The sequence below is a fragment of the Rhipicephalus sanguineus genome, chromosome 2 (genome assembly GCF_013339695.2).
Source record: "Rhipicephalus sanguineus isolate Rsan-2018 chromosome 2, BIME_Rsan_1.4, whole genome shotgun sequence".
Taxonomy (NCBI): Eukaryota; Metazoa; Arthropoda; class Arachnida; order Ixodida; family Ixodidae; genus Rhipicephalus; species Rhipicephalus sanguineus.
Window position 1 is genome coordinate 22,381,959 of NC_051177.1, and position 19,259 is coordinate 22,401,217.

The 19,259-nt window shown below is 46.4% G+C and overlaps 1 protein-coding gene across 1 annotated transcript in view; it reads left to right on the top strand.

Moving 5' to 3' along the window:
* Window positions 1-18,923, top strand: part of LOC119382509 (scavenger receptor class B member 1) — a 51,320-nt gene extending 32,397 nt beyond the window's left edge. The window contains exons 7-15 of the mRNA XM_037650221.2: window positions 3-94; window positions 507-556; window positions 1,013-1,079; window positions 7,422-7,591; window positions 12,248-12,366; window positions 13,772-13,845; window positions 14,863-14,914; window positions 15,587-15,723; window positions 17,115-18,923. Coding sequence (XP_037506149.1) covers window positions 3-94; window positions 507-556; window positions 1,013-1,079; window positions 7,422-7,591; window positions 12,248-12,366; window positions 13,772-13,845; window positions 14,863-14,914; window positions 15,587-15,723; window positions 17,115-17,316 — 963 coding nt within the window. The 3' untranslated portion in view covers window positions 17,317-18,923. The remainder of the gene's footprint in view (window positions 1-2; window positions 95-506; window positions 557-1,012; window positions 1,080-7,421; window positions 7,592-12,247; window positions 12,367-13,771; window positions 13,846-14,862; window positions 14,915-15,586; window positions 15,724-17,114) is intronic.
* The last annotated feature ends 336 nt before the right edge of the window (window positions 18,924-19,259 follow it).

Below are 19,259 nucleotides of genomic sequence, written 5' to 3' on the forward strand. Positions count from 1 at the left end.
AGCGCAACGACACGTTTCACGAACTTATGACGATGTATACAGGAGAGGGGGACATTTGTCGGATAAACCACTTGGACTCCGTAGACGGAAAAAGGCAAGTCTGCACAAACGCGCGGGCACTGTTGTGACCACTGTGGTGCCTGCATGCTTGTCGACATTGCGTGATCATACTTCAGCTAATTTTGCCGCAACTTAGAGGTCACCGAAGTGACTTTGTTCTAAATGGATAAAGTTGACTACGTATTGTGCAAGTGTGCTTCTGCAAATAAGTCCAAAAAACGGCAGGAAGAGAAATATGGAAGCTTGCGATGAAAAAATAGTAAACAGGGGCTGTGTGCTCGAGCCGACGTTTCGACAAATGGACTTGTCTTCTTGAAGAGTTTCAGCCTTGAAGATGACAAGTCCACTTGTCGAGACGTCGGCTCGAGCACACACACACACCCTGTTTACGATTCTTTCATCTGCAAAGAAGTGTGACTTAACGTCTTGTAATTTTATTAAAACAGGCAACTTGGTGTCTGGGGCGACGAGCTATGCGACACAGTTCGGGGGTCCTGTAAGTACCTTCATTCCTGTCCTTGTATATTTTTTAAATAGCTGTTTTCAAGTTAGCTGTGTATTGTTTTTTTTTGTTTTGTTTTTTCTACCGTTGTTCATGTCGGCTAGGCTAAGGGCTTCGCCATGTTTTAAACGATTCAAATATTAACATAGGCGACGACAAAATGTGAATTGCGCAAGATTTCTGGCGACACTGAAGTGCTACAGAGATAGAGAGAGAGAGATGGGGGGGGGGGGGGGGGAGACGCTCTTGCCAGCGCGCATGAGACAACTGACATGCTCTATGCTCCGCTACAGATTCACTTGATTCAATCATGTGTAGGTATATTATGCATTTGCCTATGTACTTAAACCTCCATTCAACGCTGTAGCAGTGAACTGCATGCCTCTGTTCAGCAGTGAGTGAGCAACTATAGTAAACTTCACAACTCCGTGTGCTCTAATCGTTTTACAGTTGGCAACGTGCGTCCTCCACTTTCAACGTCCTCATCAGAGACTGTGTTCATTCCTGACTTGAAACGGTAAGGATCTTATCAATCATCGTTAGATTCTAATCTTGATTCTACAACAAAATCTCACAGGGTCCCTTATACACTCGCTTAAGACGACTCGAAGGCGAAAGCTACCGTCCTCTTTGCGACCGACGCCATGTCAACACCACCCAGAATTGCGCCGCTTTGCGGAAGCTTTGTTTTGTTTTATCGCCTAGGGGAAACCATCGCTTACACCCACGAGGGGGATTGGCCACACTGTCGATTGTAAAGCGAAATTAGTGAAAAGCATTAAATAGAGCAATACTAAACGCCACGCAACATTGAATGAATTGAACCTTTATTTCGCAGGAGAGGAAGGCTCTCGGCCGCAGGTTAGGAATATAGGTGGGGAAGGGATTGCTGGATGAACAGCATAAGCACAATAAACTAACATCAGTTGGTGTGAATCCGTTTTCGGTAGAGGTTCAATGGCGTCGCTCTCGCGCGAGATGGTCGACCCCTTCTACACCACTCGAAACAGGCACTTATATGCTAGCATAGTTTGCAAGCGCTTTTTGTGCTTCATCATTCGACTGTAGTACGTTTCCTGAAGTTCTTACGTCGTCGCGTGGCAAGTGTTGGATGTGTGTTCTTCCTCGCGAGAAAGCTGAGCAAATCCAAATGAGCTCGTGGTGTAAATCTTCTCTGCATAATTCTTGACAGTGTGGGCATTGAGGAGAAGTGTTTGCAGTTGCTTGTCTGCGTATAATCCATTTGTCAAGTACATGTGGTGTGTATGCTGCATTGGCCATAACCTTATTCAGAAATATCTCTTGCTGGCGAGTAAGTCCGCCATTGTCGCTTAATAGAGGTGCTGGTGTAGCTTGTAATAGCCTTCGTTAAAAACAAAGAGGAGGGTGAAACACTATCCATGACCTCTGCTGCGCCAGGGGACCGTCTTCTTTATCTTCTTCTTTATCGTCTCGGTTTCAGCCTTTCGCAAAGACGGAGCGCGCAGCACGCTTTCACAAAGACGAAGTAGGCAGAGCCACGTGAACGCCGCATTTCTCTTTTCCTTCTTGTCGCGCGGACGCCGCGGACAAAGTGAACGCGGAGTTCGCGCGCCTCGATCCACGAGGCGCACGGGTGGTCATGTGACTTTTTGTACGACACGTCCGCTTTCCGCTTAACTCTTTCGTTACCGCGCCCATAGAACGTGGGTCACCGGTGACCCGAGCACGCCGAGCGACAATTCAAAAATACGGGCGCTCCTATCAACTAGTTGCAACATCCAGCACATTCTGTAAGCACTAAAGCTTCGTCTCCTGCGTAGTTATCTTTTTTCCCCCGAGCGGCGGCGATTTTTAACAGCGGCTCAGATAGCTTTTCGCTTGGTTTGCTCGCGAAAATGGCAGACGACACAGTAGCGAAACCCTCTCGGAAATGTTTGGACGATTATGTTGCGTCCGCAAGCGATTTTTCCGCGGTTTCGAGCAAAAGTGACTCTGACGACGATGTCATATCACGTAAATATACTTCGGGCGAAAAAAACTGTAGAATGAGCCCGGATCGTAGTCAGGTGTCGATCAATACGTTTGTCTTTCTGGCACATCGATTTTTTATGCGATTGAAATGTCGTGAAGATGTTGGCACCATTATATATTTTATTTGTAGTGTCTCAACAGAATATGGTGAAGGTTTGGTCACATCACCTTCAGCCAGCAGAGCGTGATGTTCAGCCCGAGATGGGTACCCCGCCGTGACCTCAGAGTAGGGTTCCGTAGTGAAGCATTATGTGTCGAAATGAAAATCGGCGTTTTGGCATTTTTTTTTTTCACAGCGGAAGTAATAAACAGGATATGTGCTAACAAAATTCGGCAGATCCCAAGCGTTGTGGGAATCGGTTTCATGCGAAGCAGTCAGCGAGTACTTCTATGCTGTATTTTATGGCTTTGAGCCAAGCGTTACGAGGTGGATCGACGTGTTTTTGTAAGTGTTTTTGTAAGCTGTATGCACATCGTGGGTTTACCAGGCACGTCGACGACGACAACACTGGCGTTTAAAGGCTAACTTATGGTGCAACGTAACATCAGCCCTCACGTTAGAGTACATACGTCAGTATTATTGAAACTAAGTGCACCTTATGGTGCAATCATGTGAATATCATATGTAACTTTCGTTAATGTATTCCTCCGGGGTTGAGCCATGCTTCAATATAGCTTGATGAATCATAGGAACACAAATTTAATGTTTATTGGACTTCTATAAAAGCGGAGCCAACACTGGAACCACAGACATTAATCTAATATGACGCCTGTATCGTAGGAATACACATGTGGTGTTTATTGCTTTCTTGTAAAATTACATAGCCAGCACCACAACCACAATTGACGTTGAACCAACATTACGCTTTCATAGGCTGTTTTTCCAAACCAGTTTAGAGACCTGGCGTGCCTCTATGGTAGAATACCTGATTGCCCCCCACCCACACGCGCACGCACACGCGCACGCGCGCACGCGCACGCGCACGCGCACACGCACACGCGCACACACACACACACACACACACGCACACACACACACACACACACACACACACACACACACACACACACACACACACACACACACACACACACACACACACACACACACACACACACAGAGAGAGAGAGAGAGAGAGAGAGAGAGAGAGAGAGAGAGAGATCCGGAACATGACTGCGACGGCAAAAACCAGCCGAGAGTGTCCATATAATTGCTATCGCTCTGAAACTTCATTTATACGCAACGCCACACCGGAGCAATGGAATGTAACGCTGTTCAGCAAGGCCTTTGAGGAATGGCCGATCGGTGGGGCTTACAGGGCAGCTGTCGCCAAAGGAGCCCTGGACCCAACCGCAAGAGGCCCCGAAAAGCCCTTAATTTTGAGCAGATGTACTTTACTCTCTCTCTCTCTCCATCCCTCTATTTCGCTCGATCTGTTGGTTGTCGGTATCTTGCACATTTTTTAACGCGATAGCGTTAAAGAACTCTTCCGCAGAAATTCCGGTGTCGGTGTCGTGTCGGCGTCGTTGGTTGTGAGCGAAAAATCATCTTGTATTAAAAAAATAATAAAAAAATCTTAAGTTCGAGTGAGAATCAAACCCAGGCCGTCTGCGTGACAAGCAGGTGTTCTACCACAGAGCCACTGCATTGCTTGGAACTGCACTGAAATTAACTTTAATGCTTCACAAACATACGCGTCCTGTGTACAGATGTCATAGTACGAGATGTAACATCGAAGTAAAACGGGGTACAAGCGTATATTGCCATCGGGCATCACACCGTGTGAACAGCATAAGGAGTTGGTGGTTTAAAGCCGGCCACCCATTACAAAAGGCACACACATTACTGCTCGTATTCCCTTACGAACACGTGGTGGGTGCATCGCAACTTCGAAAAAGTATCACGCACGTAATTGCTGCTGGTTTAAAGCGTGCCACCAGTAATGTTTTTGCTTGTTCGTTTTCTCCCTGATGTGGATTGAAGTCCCGTCAAGGAGATGATCGGCGTCGATGAAGCAGGAGGCAGGTTGGAGGTAATAAAAACTTGAAGGTATATTGCAGCGAAATATTTACAGTCATATGTACATCTTGCCGAAGCACACTGATTATAACATAGACATCAACAGCATCTTACTCTTCTACTTAACTTCTCTTAAGTTAGAGCCTAGAACACTGTTACTACATACGAAGAACCGAGTCTCACTGTTCGACCACCGAGTGGTTACGGCCCAGACGAAAGTTGCATCGTACGGAGTCTTACTGATCGATCAGTTAAGTGATTACAGCCTAGACTGAAGGGATACGAATTCCTCCCCTTTCTTTGTTTACCTTGCGGTAAACAAAGAAAAGGGGAGGTGGCCACTGGTGGTCCGCCTCGGCATTCCCTTATCCAATCCGTTTATCCTCAGATTGAGCCACTCCCTACTGGGCTGTCCTTAATCTCGACAGCAGTGTCTTTACAGTGCAGACAGGTGTTTTGGCACTCTTTCCCATCATGGCTCTCTCTTTACCCCACGCTCTCAGGAGTTCCCACGGTTGCAATACATCTGTATCGCACACCTGAGGCATTCGCGCCGTTTCTCACGCTCATCGAGTCGAACCCCCGGTGACGGTAATCAAGACGGTTCCGGGAAGACAATTTGCGTGTCCTCGCGTTTCCCGCATTAGGACCGCGCATTGTTGTGACTCCACCCTGCCTTGCCGTCGGCGCGCCCAAAGGGCATGCCGGTCATTCTTGTGGTCAAGCATGCTGTCGCCTCGAGCGACAGCATAGAGCAGGAGATGCTTGCTCTCCTCATTTTCCCACACATTCGGGCTGTAATCCCGAAGAGCCGACCTCTGAGAACGGTCGCGTACCTGGAACTCCTGGGGGCATCGTGGGAGCGAGCTGCTCCCTCCAGTTTGCTTTCGTTGATAATTTCACAGTCAAAGACCATGCCGAGAGAGCCGAGAAAGAAGCTTTGTACGACGTACAGTGCCGCGCCGTCTCTTCCGCACGATCGACTTATGAGCGGCAAACATAACACCACCCATTGCAAAAGGCATACGCATTAGTGCGCGCAATCTCTTACACACACGTAGTGGGTACACTGTTGTCATGTGCGTGTGTGTGAGACCGGGAGACTGAACATAATGACAAGCGAAACAGAGCACGATGAGGATGGGGCCGTATGTCGCTATCGCGTTCAACTTTTAAAGGTGAAGCTTAAGCGTCCCGCAATTTTTTTTTCATCTGCGCTGCTACTGAGGTCTTGCAAAATGCTTGATGTGACTGCAATTGTTACTCGTCACCAGCGAGGGCACCGCGACTTCAGCTTGAAATTGCGGCACTGTCAGTCTGAGAAAGTACGTTTGAACAACAGTGACAGTTAACAGATGAGCTTATAATTGAACCGGAAGCGCGGCCGACAAATAATTTATAATGAGATCTAACAGTCGCCACGCACAAACAAAAAAAGAAATGAATAAAATTTAAGAAAAGTAACGGAAAATAGTTCAGGCCACTTGATATTCCATTAATAAGGAAACACTCTCCGTTTGTCTTAATTAAACAATCTGCGGAGCTGTATGCGTACGGATCGACGTTATTCGCGTGCTTTGGTTCAACATCTTCGGTAGAAATAACTTTATACTGTTTTGGTTATGTTATACATTATACAAATCTTGCCAGCACACTGAAGAAAGAGTAGCGCATCTGCGAAAATTTGTTATTCATAGATCTGAAAACTGACGTGTTGTCTAAAAGGACGAAGGCCTCCGTGACATGTAATTAAGTGTTTAAAAATGGCGGAAACTGTAGAGCCACCGCAGGAAACGTATCTCTTGTCCTTATAAACCTGACGGATTGCATGCGACAGTCTCTGTAGAGCATTTCGCAAATAACATTGAGTGCCATAAAGAAGTAACTGATAACATCTGGGGTTTTACGTCCCAAAACCACGACATGGTTATGAGGCACACCGTATAGTATAGTGCTCCGGGAATTTCGGCCATCTGGTGTTCTTTAACGTGCACTGACATCGCACAGTACACGGGCCTCGAGCATTTCGCCTCCATCGATATTCGACCGCCGGGGCCGGGATCGAACCCGCGTGCTTTCGGGTCAGCAGTCGAGCACTGTAACCAGCAGAAAACCGTGGCCGACAATGACGTAACTAGGCGCCGCCCAAGGCTCCCTCATTAACGCACACATCCACACACGTTCAAGACCAAATCCCACATATAGCGTCTTGAGTTATGCGTGTGTGGGTGTGTGCGTGTATGAGGGAGCTGAGCGTAGTTACTTCATTATGACTACTTACAAACTAGCCCAACAGCAAGTTCTATTCAACACTGAGCGCTGTACTGCATAGTGCGACGATGTAGTGCTGTGGTATACAATTAGGGAACTGCTCTCTTCAGAATGTTTACCATTGTTCTCGCACATGTATCGGAAGGCTCGTGCTCTTCGGAAATGTTACGGGGTGTGTACTTTCAGAATTAGCAATGTGCATATCAGTAGTACTATAAGATCATTGTTAATAACTGCCTCGAAAATCGTAATGTATATATCGCATTTGTGACCCCTGTTTAACAAAATAAGAGACAAATAATCGTCTTCTCATTTTGTTTCAATGATCGGAAAGCAGCAGTTAGTAAGAAATTGTTGGTTCGTCTGTTGAGACGACACACGGTGCATAAAAGGACGGCATCGGTTGCTGTCACGACGCATATGATAAGTAAAGCAAGCAGCAATGCGAAAGCGGACGCTCATAAGCTGGATTTAATTACTTCAAAACCGAACTTTCTGTTACCTCACTTACCTTTGTCAATCAGTATAGAGATTCCCACATGCTCGCATATGCAGGACTTTTGAGCTTCACCTCGTGGACGATTCCAAGGTCGGCGGCCTGGCCACGCGGCGGTTCGCCGTTACGTCGGGTGTCTTCAACAAGAGGTCGCCCGAGAACGCCTGCTACAATGCAGCCCGGAAGCACTTGCCTTCGGGAGTCACTGACCTCGGTCCTTTGCAGGACGGTGAGAAGCTCGCATATGCCATTTACGCGCGTGACTCGAAACTCGAGTGAATTGTGACGTTTGCCTTAACAGGGACAGTTGCTAAGGCGATCGACTGTGGGAAAACAAGGGATGTCTCAGGCCAATATTGTTCATTGCATTGTAACCCCTCCACGCATCCCGCCCTCCGTGTGCGCGCGCCTATACATAAATGAATGTCGTCATCTATAAAGCAATGGCATTGCACAGCCAATCATGTCTCAGGACAAGTACGCAGATTTAAAAAAAAATTCACATGGCCCCTCATGCATTCGCATAACACGACTCGAAGGCGATAAGCCACGCGTTGTCCACTAAACAGCTACCGCTTCACCACTAATACCACTATTGTAACTGTCACTTATTAACTCAGTTCTTAATTTACTTATTATAATCATATAATTAGCTTTCGCTAATTGACCGACTACACACTTGATTTTCTTTGATTATCATCATATATACGCAAATTCGTGATTTCAGTAGCTTTTGTATGGCTTTCGCTCCCCTATACACGACAGTCAGCCGATTCATACGAACGCCGCTTCCATGAGGTCTGCTGCGCCAGGGAATCGTTTCCTTTATCTACCTTTTTGTCGCATCGGTTTCACGCTCTAGCATATAGACTTGGAATGAGTCACGTGAACGCCGTTTTTTTTTTAATTTATTGATTTTAAGGTCACGCGAACACCGCAGTGACGAAGTGACCGCACAGCTTGCGCGCCTGGAGCCACGAAGCGTGCGGTTGGTTTTTGTTATTCACGTGCTTTTTATGAAGGAAAGAAGATTACTTTTAAGGGCTCGCTTTTCTTTGTTAGAAACAACATTAATGAGAACTAATAGCCAATAATGCCAAGGAAAGTATAGGGGGTGTTATTTGTAGCAGTTAGGATATAAATGTGAAGAAAGTAAAGTGGACGAAAAGATAACTTGCCGCCGGCAGGGACCGAACCTGCGACCTTCGAATAACGCGTCCGATGCTCTACCACTGAGCTACGGCGGCGGTCATCCTCCCGTCCACCTTGTGGGGTATATATGTGCATTTAAACCTAATTGCTACAAATAACACTCTACCTAACACTAAACCTAATTGCTACAAATAATTGCTATATCCTAATTGCTACAAATAACACCCCCTATACTTTTCTTGCCATTATTGTCTGTTAGTTCTCATTAATGTTGTGTATAACAAAGAAAAACGAGCCCTTAAAAGTCATCTTCTTTCCTTCATTCATAGCGAGGGCCTCGTTCTGGCTGACTTAATGCCTTCGGGCAGTATGAGAGGGATTATTGGTCAGCTGCCAGCTTGTAAAAAGATCACGTGCTACGTGACGTCAACAGGCAGAAAAAAAGTGTTCCACACTCGCTTCCATGGCTGCGATTGGCGCTGACTAACACTCCCAGGTTTACGAGAACGGAAATCTGGGCGAGTTTGTAAGAATACATCGTAGAGCATGTAGCGCGAAAATTACGGGGACACAAGGAAGCAACATAAACACGAGACGAGCGCTAACTTCAATTTTTTAGCTTATCTTGGCTCCGTTATATATTTTTTGCTTGTATCATTTTTGGTGTAAGAGCAGATCAAGATGTTGTCATACTATTCATTGTGGATTACGATGTACGTTCTTGGGTGACGATGTGCTGTTTTGATCTCTGCTGGTTTGTAAATAGGCGTGGATTCTGAGAATACATTTCAGTTTGAAGTTAGCGCTCGTCTCGTGTTTATGTTGCTTCCTTGTGTCCCCGTAATTTTCGCGCTACATGCTCTACGATGAACTCCCAGGTTTACATGCACATATATACTCCACGAAGTGGACGGGAGGATGACCGCCGCCGTAGCTCAGGGGTAGAGCATCGGACGCGTTATTCGAAGGTCGCAGGTTCGGTCCCCGCCGGCGGCAAGTTATCTTTTCGTCCACTTTACTTTCTTCACATTTATATCCTAGTTGCTACAAATAACACCCCATATACTTTCCTTGGCATTATTGTCTGTTAGTTCTCATTAATGCCATGTGCTTTTACAGCGAAAGCTGTTATGAGATCATTTCACCGGCCGTTTTTGGCGCCGTAGTTGTCCGCCGCCGCCGCCGCCGCCGCCGGTGTCCGTAACCAGTATCGCTCGAAATAAGAAAAAAAAACGAAATAAGAAAAAAATTCCAGGATGGAACGAGGTTTGAACCTGGGCCCTCTGCGTGGGAGCCCAGTATTCAACCTCTGAGCCATTCCGGTGCTTGGAACTGATATGCAAAAAGGTCCTATACAGGCTTCATGTCGGGGAGGAACCACATTAGCATATGCAATATAGCGTGGTAGAGAGTAAAATAAGCACTAAGCGTCGCACAACGCGTCGCACAACGCGAATTCTGTAACCAGGCGTCACACAATGCTAATTGCGCAATGAGTAGGTTGTTGAATGCTTCCAACCCATTACAAAGGACTCTGCCATAATTCTTCATCGTCGTCAGGCACAGCATCAACAAAGTGCGCATAATGCCTTACATGCGTTTAGCAGGTACCACGGCTCTTCGTAGAATGACGAAAAATGGCCCAGTGCCTGCTGCCCTACTTCTCAAACATTACAATGATTTATAGCGTAGTGGGTTCCTCGCAAGTGCACTTGTAGTGGTTGCCAAGGAAGCCCATAAGCGCATGATCCATTTCCTCGGGGTCTCAGATAAATTACAGTGATTTAGAGCGTAGTGGGTTTCTCGCAAGTGCACTTGTATTGGTTGCCAAGGAAGCCCATAAGCGGATGTTCCATTTCCTCGGGGTCTCAGTAAAATTACAATGATTTAGAGCGTAGTGGGTTCCTCGCAAGTGCACTTGTATTGGTTGCCAATGAAGCCCATCAGGGCATGATCCATTTCCTCGGGGTCTCAGTAAAATTACAATGATTTAGAGCGTAGTGGGCTCCTCGCAAGTGCATTTGTATTGTTTGCCAAAGAATCCCATAAGCGCATGATCCATTTACTTGGGGTCTCAGTAAAGTTCTTCGCCCCACCCCGTCTCTCTCCCACGGCAACGTATGTTATACAGCATGACGGGAGAGGGAAATAGCAACCGGTCGTCACCCAATGCAAATTACGTAATTTGTGGGCCGTTTAAAGATTCCAACCCATTACAAAGGGCTGAGCCATAATTCTTCATCATCAGTCGTCGCGTCAACAAAGTGCACATAATGCCTTACAGACGTGCAGCTGCTGCCTCGCTTCTCCGCAGAATGACGAATAATGGCTTAGTAGGTGCTTCCCAACTTCACAAAAATTGTGATTTATGGCGTAGTGGGTATCTTTCTAGTGTATTTGTATTGTAGCCCCAAGAGAGCTTACAACGGGCTCTAGAAACGCCGCTCTTCCAGCTTTCGCTGTGACTGTGCTGCGGTTTCAGCGCAGGCCTGGCGTATTTTTTGTACCACACGCCGGCTGTTCACCACGTGACCCTTCGCACGAGGCAGTTAAGGCTTTCGCCTTAAACGTGTTTAATGCGTCTCGCGTTCCTCAGATTCGTACTCTGAGAATCAGTGCACAGCCGTGAGTAAATGTCGGTAATAAACGGCAACCGTGATAGAGTATATTTTACAGCTGACGATACGTATCTTAACGCCTTCATCTGCAGTAAGCGAAGAAGAATGAGCTTTGATGAAAAGGATGGCACTGTGGCCTAAACAATGTTGACGATCAATGAGACCATAAGACAATGGTGGCCGAACATAAAGTATCCTTGTGGTATATCTCGTGGCTATGCGCTGCTCTCCTGAGCGTCAGGACGCAGTGATCGATACCAATTTCGATGGTACTAGACTGGATACACGACTCCGTGCTTACATTCAGCCGTGAATTGAAGAACCCCATGCAAGTGGCCAATATTGTTACGGGATCTCGGTGATTTACCAGCATTCTCGGAGAACGTACGTTTTTTGGCATGTCGTGTAAGGACCCCTTCACAGTTGCGGCACTCAGAGGCCCCGCGACCAATGTGGTCACAAATTTTCTAGCACATTGATGTCGCAAAGCAACCGGTCGAGACTTGTCTCACACGGTCGCTTTCGGTCGAAAAGCGACTCTTTTAGCTCGCTGATATAGAATTAGCTGTCGCGGAATCTGCATAATGAAGCAGCGATCCCAAACAACCGTTTTGCGACCAAAAGCGATTTGCGCCTATTTACGACTCCAGAGCCCTCCGTCGTGTTAAGGTTCGTTCACACCTGCGACTAGCACCGTTCGCGCGACCAAGTTAGTCGCAAAGGGTCGCAAATTGCCGCTTTGGTCGCAAAGCGACTGGTTTGGCTCAGTCACTCGCTGCTCGATTTTTTAGTCGCGCGACTGCAGTCGCGAACCTCTGAACCAATGAAATGTGCAGGAAAAGGACGTCGGCTTATTTTACGGGACGATGGCAATGCGAGCAGAGGTGTGAATCGTGTGTGGCGACGAGTGTAGGTCGCACGCATGGTGTGAACAGCGGAGTGGCTTTTTGATCACCAGGCGCAAATGGTCGCGCGACCGGTGCTAGTCGCTGGTGTGAATGAGTCTTCAGAGATCTCGATAATGTGCCTTTTTGAGAATTACGACAGCAAAAAGATCCTGACATCTGGAGTACAATGAGCCTGACTTGTAGCCGTTTGTGTTACCGAACTCGCAGGAGTGCCGGTCGTCATGTCGCTTCCTCACTTCCTCTACGGGAGCTCCTCCCTCTTCAAGGGCGTCGACGGCTTGTATCCCGACGAGAAGCAGCACCTCTTCTACATCGACAGTGATCCGGTAACTGCCTCTGCGGTGTCACCTATGCGACTACATATGCATGTATTAACGCTCACGGCAAAGAACAGCATAAACAAAAATGACAATAAAAAGGTTTGTCCACCAGTGTACTGAATAGATTCAGTAACATCGCTTTCTGGACGAGTTGGTTCATAGTAATCGGAAGATGAAACCAGCGAAACACCACACGACGAACGGCGTGCGGCGAGTTCTAAGTCCAGCGCTTGTCCTGTCTGGTTGTTCTTCTTCGCTGTCTTCGTGTGGTTTTTCGCTGGTTTCATCTTCAGATTACTGAATAGATGGTTTTTCCGGTTAGTTCATGAAGAAATGTCTGTCGTTCCTTTAACTTATCTGCGAGACCCTAAGTGACACTTGGTAAAACATACTATGTGGAATTTGTAAAAAGACGCTCAGTAGAAGCAATTGCTGGCTAGGTCTGTCAGGCTAACCCCTGCCTGCATCATCACCGCCAGCCACCAATGTACAACATAAAACGTTGCTGGTATTGCAAACAATCATAGAAATGAATGACGAATCTTAAGATTAAGGGAGTGCTGATTTGAGCTGGTTGGAAAATATGAAAACCATGGCTTTCATATGTGCCAACCGCTCATGTCTCATTACAAGACCCTGTCCTGCTCCTTAAGCTATATTATTATCTTTAGCTTAAAGTTTGGAGTAGAAGAACGCCGTTATGGTGACGTAAGGTATGTAGATAGTACAGTCGGTATTAATGGAGGTTATGATCCTGGTATAGACATACACAGTTAGGTTCAGGCTGCGTCATTGTACAAGTACGTATAACGTGTGACAACTGGGCGGTAATTTTGTAGCGATGCCTATTTTGATGCTAATGCCTTTTCGTGCTTTTCGCGCTTGTCCAGTGCTCAGAGTGACAACCCGCCCACGTTATCAACGGTACAAGGCGACCGTACCGGCGGAGGATAAGACTGGCATAAAATGAGGCATAACGCATGTCTAGATGATACTGACCTCATATGAACGCATCAATAGCAGCAGAAACGTTATCTTTTATTAGAAAGCTTACCTTGCGGGTAATGAGGACGTCGTGTTTATAGTTTCTTTTTTCGAAAGTCTGCCCTTAGGCATAATAATTATTGATTCAGAAATACACATACAAATTTGCTTCGTGTATGAAGTCAAGTAATGAGCGGTGGTGAGGTCCACTGATTCAGCGGTCAAGGTCGGGTGGTCGGCCAGGCCTGAGGCCTGTTACACGGAGTTGAGGACGACGGCTTAATTGTAGACCCGTGCAAGTCCACAATATGTGTGTAGCAGTTACATCGTGGATTGGGGCGTCGCAAAATGGGCAGTTTCTCCTGTTGTATATAACGTCTACTAATATTATTAACTTCATGATTCACCCTTTTCCATCTCTGTTTAGACCACGGGAGCGTCAATTTCTGGCAGAGTTCGACTACAGCTGAACGTATTAATGAAGGACATTCCAGGCTTCTGGTGAGACCTTCTTCCTGTTCAACCGAATACGCTGTACGCATCCAAACATTATCACTGTACATTCGGACGGCGCTAAATGGTGCAAATTAATCAACAGCGTTGATTGTTGTTACTATACGCGGTTAATTGCGCTATTACAGAACGCAAACCCGTGATGAGGTTGACGGTGACAAAAATAGTCTGGCGGTCTGCTCAGTCATTTTTGTCTCAATATCGTGCGATTTAAAGCGCAGTGTAAGTGCTGTGTATATGGTGTGTTCATGCACACGTTGGTTATATTTTCTCGTTAATTTTGCCGCAGGGCTCGCAAATATTCTTCTACAATAACCATAGGCGTGCGCAGGGTTCTCCATTCCCCTGTTGGTCAAGTCCAAAAGAAAAGAAGCTCCGCACTGAATGCAAGAATGAAAATGAAGCGAGGGCGTGAATTCTCACAACGGCCTGCCGTTTGTCTCCGGGTCTCCAGGGGTAAAGATGAGCAGTAAATAGTTATAGGACATGTTTACTAGCGAAAAAGACATGGACGAGAAGAAGGAATACAGGACAACGCTAGTAAATAGTACATAGTTCTTGAATGCAACAGCAGGTGTCCTTGGTCGCCATTATCGTCACAAAACATACGTAGCCATAGTCCTGCGTATTAAAGAGTGACGTGAAAGGTCAGACTGAGTAAAGGTCCGGGGCAGAATTGGTGCCCCCCTTTCAGATGACTGTGGAGGGCGCCTTCCCCTCCCGCCTCGTACACGCCTATCACCACAATTTTCACAAATGCTGATCCCGCTAATTCTGCAATGTTTGTACAGAATATATTTCACCTAGATTTACGCTTCTTAATCCACTCAACTGAAGTTACCTTTATGGGTCCTCTGTATATATTACTTGTTGAAAATACTGGTGCCCGTAGGTTTATGTGAGTCATTCTCCGTACAAGTTCTCTCGCAAGCGAAAGTTTTATTCTGGCTAGAGTTCTAATTGACAGGCCCAACCTTTCTTTTTCTTTCTTTTTCACCTTTGCAGGTCTTCTTCTGATCTGGGATACACGGTCCTTCCTCTGTTTTGGCAAGAAGTGGTGAGTGTATATAGGAAAGTTTACTGTAACAAACCAAGCGCTGTATGCGAATTGGTGTGAGGCAGCGTGCGCACGACATAGTGCCAATTAAAAGTAACAAATCTATCCTTAAGGATAAGAAGAAAAAGAAAAGCCCGTTATTTTCACAGAGCAGTGTAAAGCCAGTAGTAACCGACGCTTGCCATTAGCACTAATTCACGCCATGTATAGGTCCAGTTCCAGAGCTTTGGAAGCATCTAAATATGTATAGCATGGGTATCTAAAAAGTGAGAAGTGCTGTAATCAAAAGGAGGGTTGATTATACTTCAGATTAGGAGAAATCTTATGTTAGTAGTAATGTATATTTCAATACCGCTGAGCGGTGATTAATTAGGGGAGAAAATCCGCTAGTGGAGAAATCCATTACCGGAGAAAAGACGGCAGCGAATTTGCTGAAGCGGGGGGAGTGTGCTTAGCGGGTTCACTTGGGGAAACTTTGAGATATCTTTTAGTGGCCTTTGTCGTGCAGGAGCATTAAAATCGAGGATCGTCGTTATGATGATGATTATGATTACAATGATAATGATGATGATTTGCTGGTGCATGATAGCAAAGATCTTTATAAGGTGTCTTCGTGTACTTGTGAGGCTACATATACTACAGGATACACGATGCTTTGGTGTATTCGCATAGGTGGCTGAAGCACAGGAGCACACCCTGACCAGGATACGAGTGGCGGTGCTGGCTCCGATACTAGTTCGGTGCACGGCCATATTTCTTCTGGTGGCCTCCATCATCCTGCTGCTGGTTTCCTTTATCTCCGTGCTCAGGCGTGTATACAATTTTTGTGTTTGCGAATGATTCTAGAGAGAAATTATGCCCGAACGCCTCACTTGACAACCAATCAGTTGAACAGAAGAATAAATGATCTTTATAGTTAAATGCAACTAGTGGTAGGTCGCTTTCAGGTTCTAACGTCTCCAGAGTAGTACTTGGCGGAAATGTATGACTTGTTCGCGGCCGAAATCACAACTTAAGGAGTGCCGCATAGCAGTTTGGCCGTTTCCTTGCGGCCTACATAAGAACATGATGAAAATCATTTCCAAGACTACGCCCAGGCGCACACACTGGCACTCGACAATGACGCATTTTACTGATAGCTCGGAGTATATTGCCCCCACTTTTCTCTATACCTTCACCACGTACGAGCGGCGCTGCGGCTTGACGTCATATAGCATATTTCTCGAATTTGTTCCGTTTTTATCGTTGAAAGAGGCTTCAACAGTTTCCAAGGTGACATCACCGCTATTCTATCACTTCTTTTTCTGGCGAAGACTAACCTATATGGCACATACTCTACTACCCAACAGAAAGGTGGCGATCTGGCATTGCCAAATATAATCTTTTATATACAGTTCATATCTAGATTAGACATATCCAAACTCCGTTATTTCTTCTTTAGACTTCGGTCGCCGTTGGTCTGTGGACTGTGGTATGGTCCATGACTACCGCATGGATAAAATAGCTGTAGAAGCCACGTACATTCGGTGGTATGCCAGAGTGTACTCGATCTGTCTGGCGCGATTGAGTTCCTTCGTCTCAAGGTATGACTAACCCACGTAATAAACAACGGCAGGAAGGGAATACATAAGGAAAAAGTCAATACACACGATAAATTATGGTTACTATGAGCGAGTCTTTTTTCGGATTTCTGAACACTATAGCTACAAAAAAAGACATCGCCCTACGACGTGATATTTTTTAAATAGTTTTTACTTTAGGAATTGCTGACAATTACGATTCACTCAAAAGCAACGAGGGAAAGACAAGGAATTCAACAAGAGATATTTGTTTTCCTTTCCAGTCTTGGGAAGGATTGAAATGACGAAAGATCGCAGAACAGGGATTGTCGCTGGAGCCCGCGTTTCGAGAAGAGGACTTGTCTTCGTCAAGACATACAAGTCCTCTGGTCGAAACGTTGGCACCATCGACATTCCCTGTTCTATGATTTTTCATCACTTCTAGCCTCCATCTTCCCCTGAAGTTCTGCCTTGAGATAGGAAAGTAAGAAGGAAACAGCACTACACTTACATGCGCACAGCCGGCCGTTTCCGAAACTGGTTCTGGTGCCGCGATAATGAGCCTGTGACTTATCACATCTATTTTGTGCATTGTCTATATTTCGTGAGTGTCGTTTGGTAACGCATCCGCTCTAATGCAGGTCCCGCCGAAGTCGCCGGCGCGTCGTCTCCGAGCCATCCAAGGCTCCCAGGGACAAGGTGTCCATCTACCTCAACGGCGGCAGCTTCCTCCCCAGTCGGGACAACAACAATGGTCATCTCAAGAACGGCGCTGTTCCAGCAGCGCTTGCTCAAGACACGCCCGAGGCCGACGCCCTGCTCTTGCACTCCACTGCTGTCTAGCGCCTGCGATGTGCGCGGTGTATTCGGCCACAAGCATCGGCACCATGCAGTACGCTCGAATACGGTGGCTTGAGAAACATCGGCAATACTGGAGTGTGACGTTCCTTGTGTTCTGTGACTGAACGGTATACGAACTTTTACGTCACAAACATCGGGTGCCCCAGGCGGTGCGTCGTGCCTTTATAAGAAATTGGTGACGAGAAGGAGTAGCACAGCTCGAACGCTGTATTGGTAAATGCGACGGATCATATACAGGGTCATAACCGGTTAGTGCTGGGACCATCAGCAGGGACAATGTGCTGTTGTGTAGGCCTAGTAGCAAGAGGTATAGCTGAGGGTCGCCGGTTCGACCCCTTGTCGGAGTGACTGTGTCCTTAACGCGCGCCTCCCTCGCACTCACGTGCCCTGCCTGCGCGCTTTGGTGCTCTGAAAAATGTATCGTCGGCGCTAACTACGCAGTGAATACGGGCACGGACTTTTCACTCATCGCGTGTGCGTACTTCAACGTGATGGATGCGTCGACATCAGTGCTTGACGCGTATGTGCGTGCCATCTCGCGAAGGTTCCACTTACTGATGTTGGAGTGTTACTAGTGGACGGCTACCGTTCATCGTTCGTTGATTTCCGACGGTCAAAAGATGTATGGCTACCAAAAACGTAACTGTCGGTAACAGTTCAATACTGGAAACATGCCTGGAGGGCGTTGAATGATGTACTGTTTCCCGCCTCATATGTACATTATAACAGTCTGCAACGAGTAATGCGGCTTTATTCTTATCGTGCAGCTGCACATAGGGTTTGTCTATGCGATTAGAATTTTTGTTCGCTAAAGCGTTTGTCCTTCAGTACCGGTGCTGTTCTCGTGTTTAATAACCCATTTTCTATATTGTTGATGATAACGTTATGAATTTTTCCTGTTGTACAACGTTATTGTACCTGCCGTTTCAAGTCATATATTATTAAACTTTGCCTTTACGATACTTCAAATCGTAAAACAAGGACACTGCCGGATGACCTGAATAATGTAGCAGAAAGAAATCCTGAGTTTTTTTCAACTTATGCTTGTGAAGATAAGTTAGTTGATTGTTGTCATGAAAGCACCGGTTTAATACCACCGATTTTGCATCTTGTGCTCAATCACATACAACGTTCACTCATCCAAAACGATCAAAATCTCATTATTTCCACAGACCATTCTTGCTCACAGAAAGATACAACTTAAAAACTCGCAACGCACGTGCGTCGTCTCTCACAGAAGCGTAAAGACTTACCAGCCTTATCATCAGTGTGCAAGCTGTAATGCGCTATAGCTCTGCAGGCAAACGCAGCGCTAATTCTGTGGAGTCGTGCTTTCAACGGTGGTCGCTTACAGTAGGTTCAACGTATATGAAAATGTTATATCGTGCATAGCATGGTTACCTTCGCATCTTAGTGAGAGACTTACGTGCTTGCGAGAACGCAGCGTACTCTGAACATTGTATATTGTGCCTTATAATGGCAGAACAGCTTTACATTTTCTCGCTGTTTACGCAACTGCGCCTTTTAAAAGTTGCAGTTTTGTATTGTTGCACGTGTGACACCAATAAATGTATGGGCATTTTGTATAAGCGCTTGGTGGCTACATTTCTTCAACCGAGCATTCGTCAAAAGCAGGCATTACGACTGTTCGAACGCCTGATGGGGAAGCGCACTGCAGGTCCCCATGAGACGTAGAACCAAGGGACGGAAGCTGCAACAGACGCCACTGTCAGTCGCCGGCCGGGGCATATACGCACTTTAGTCTGCATCTATAGGCTAGGCTATTTTACGGATGGGTTTCGGTGCCGCCATTTTTCTGTTAGCCTTGCCGTTTTGTATCTTTAAAGGGGTCATGAACCACTTTTCCAAGTAATGATCTAATGGCCTCAGTATCGGAGTGTACTGCCTCCCGAATCGATTGCCGC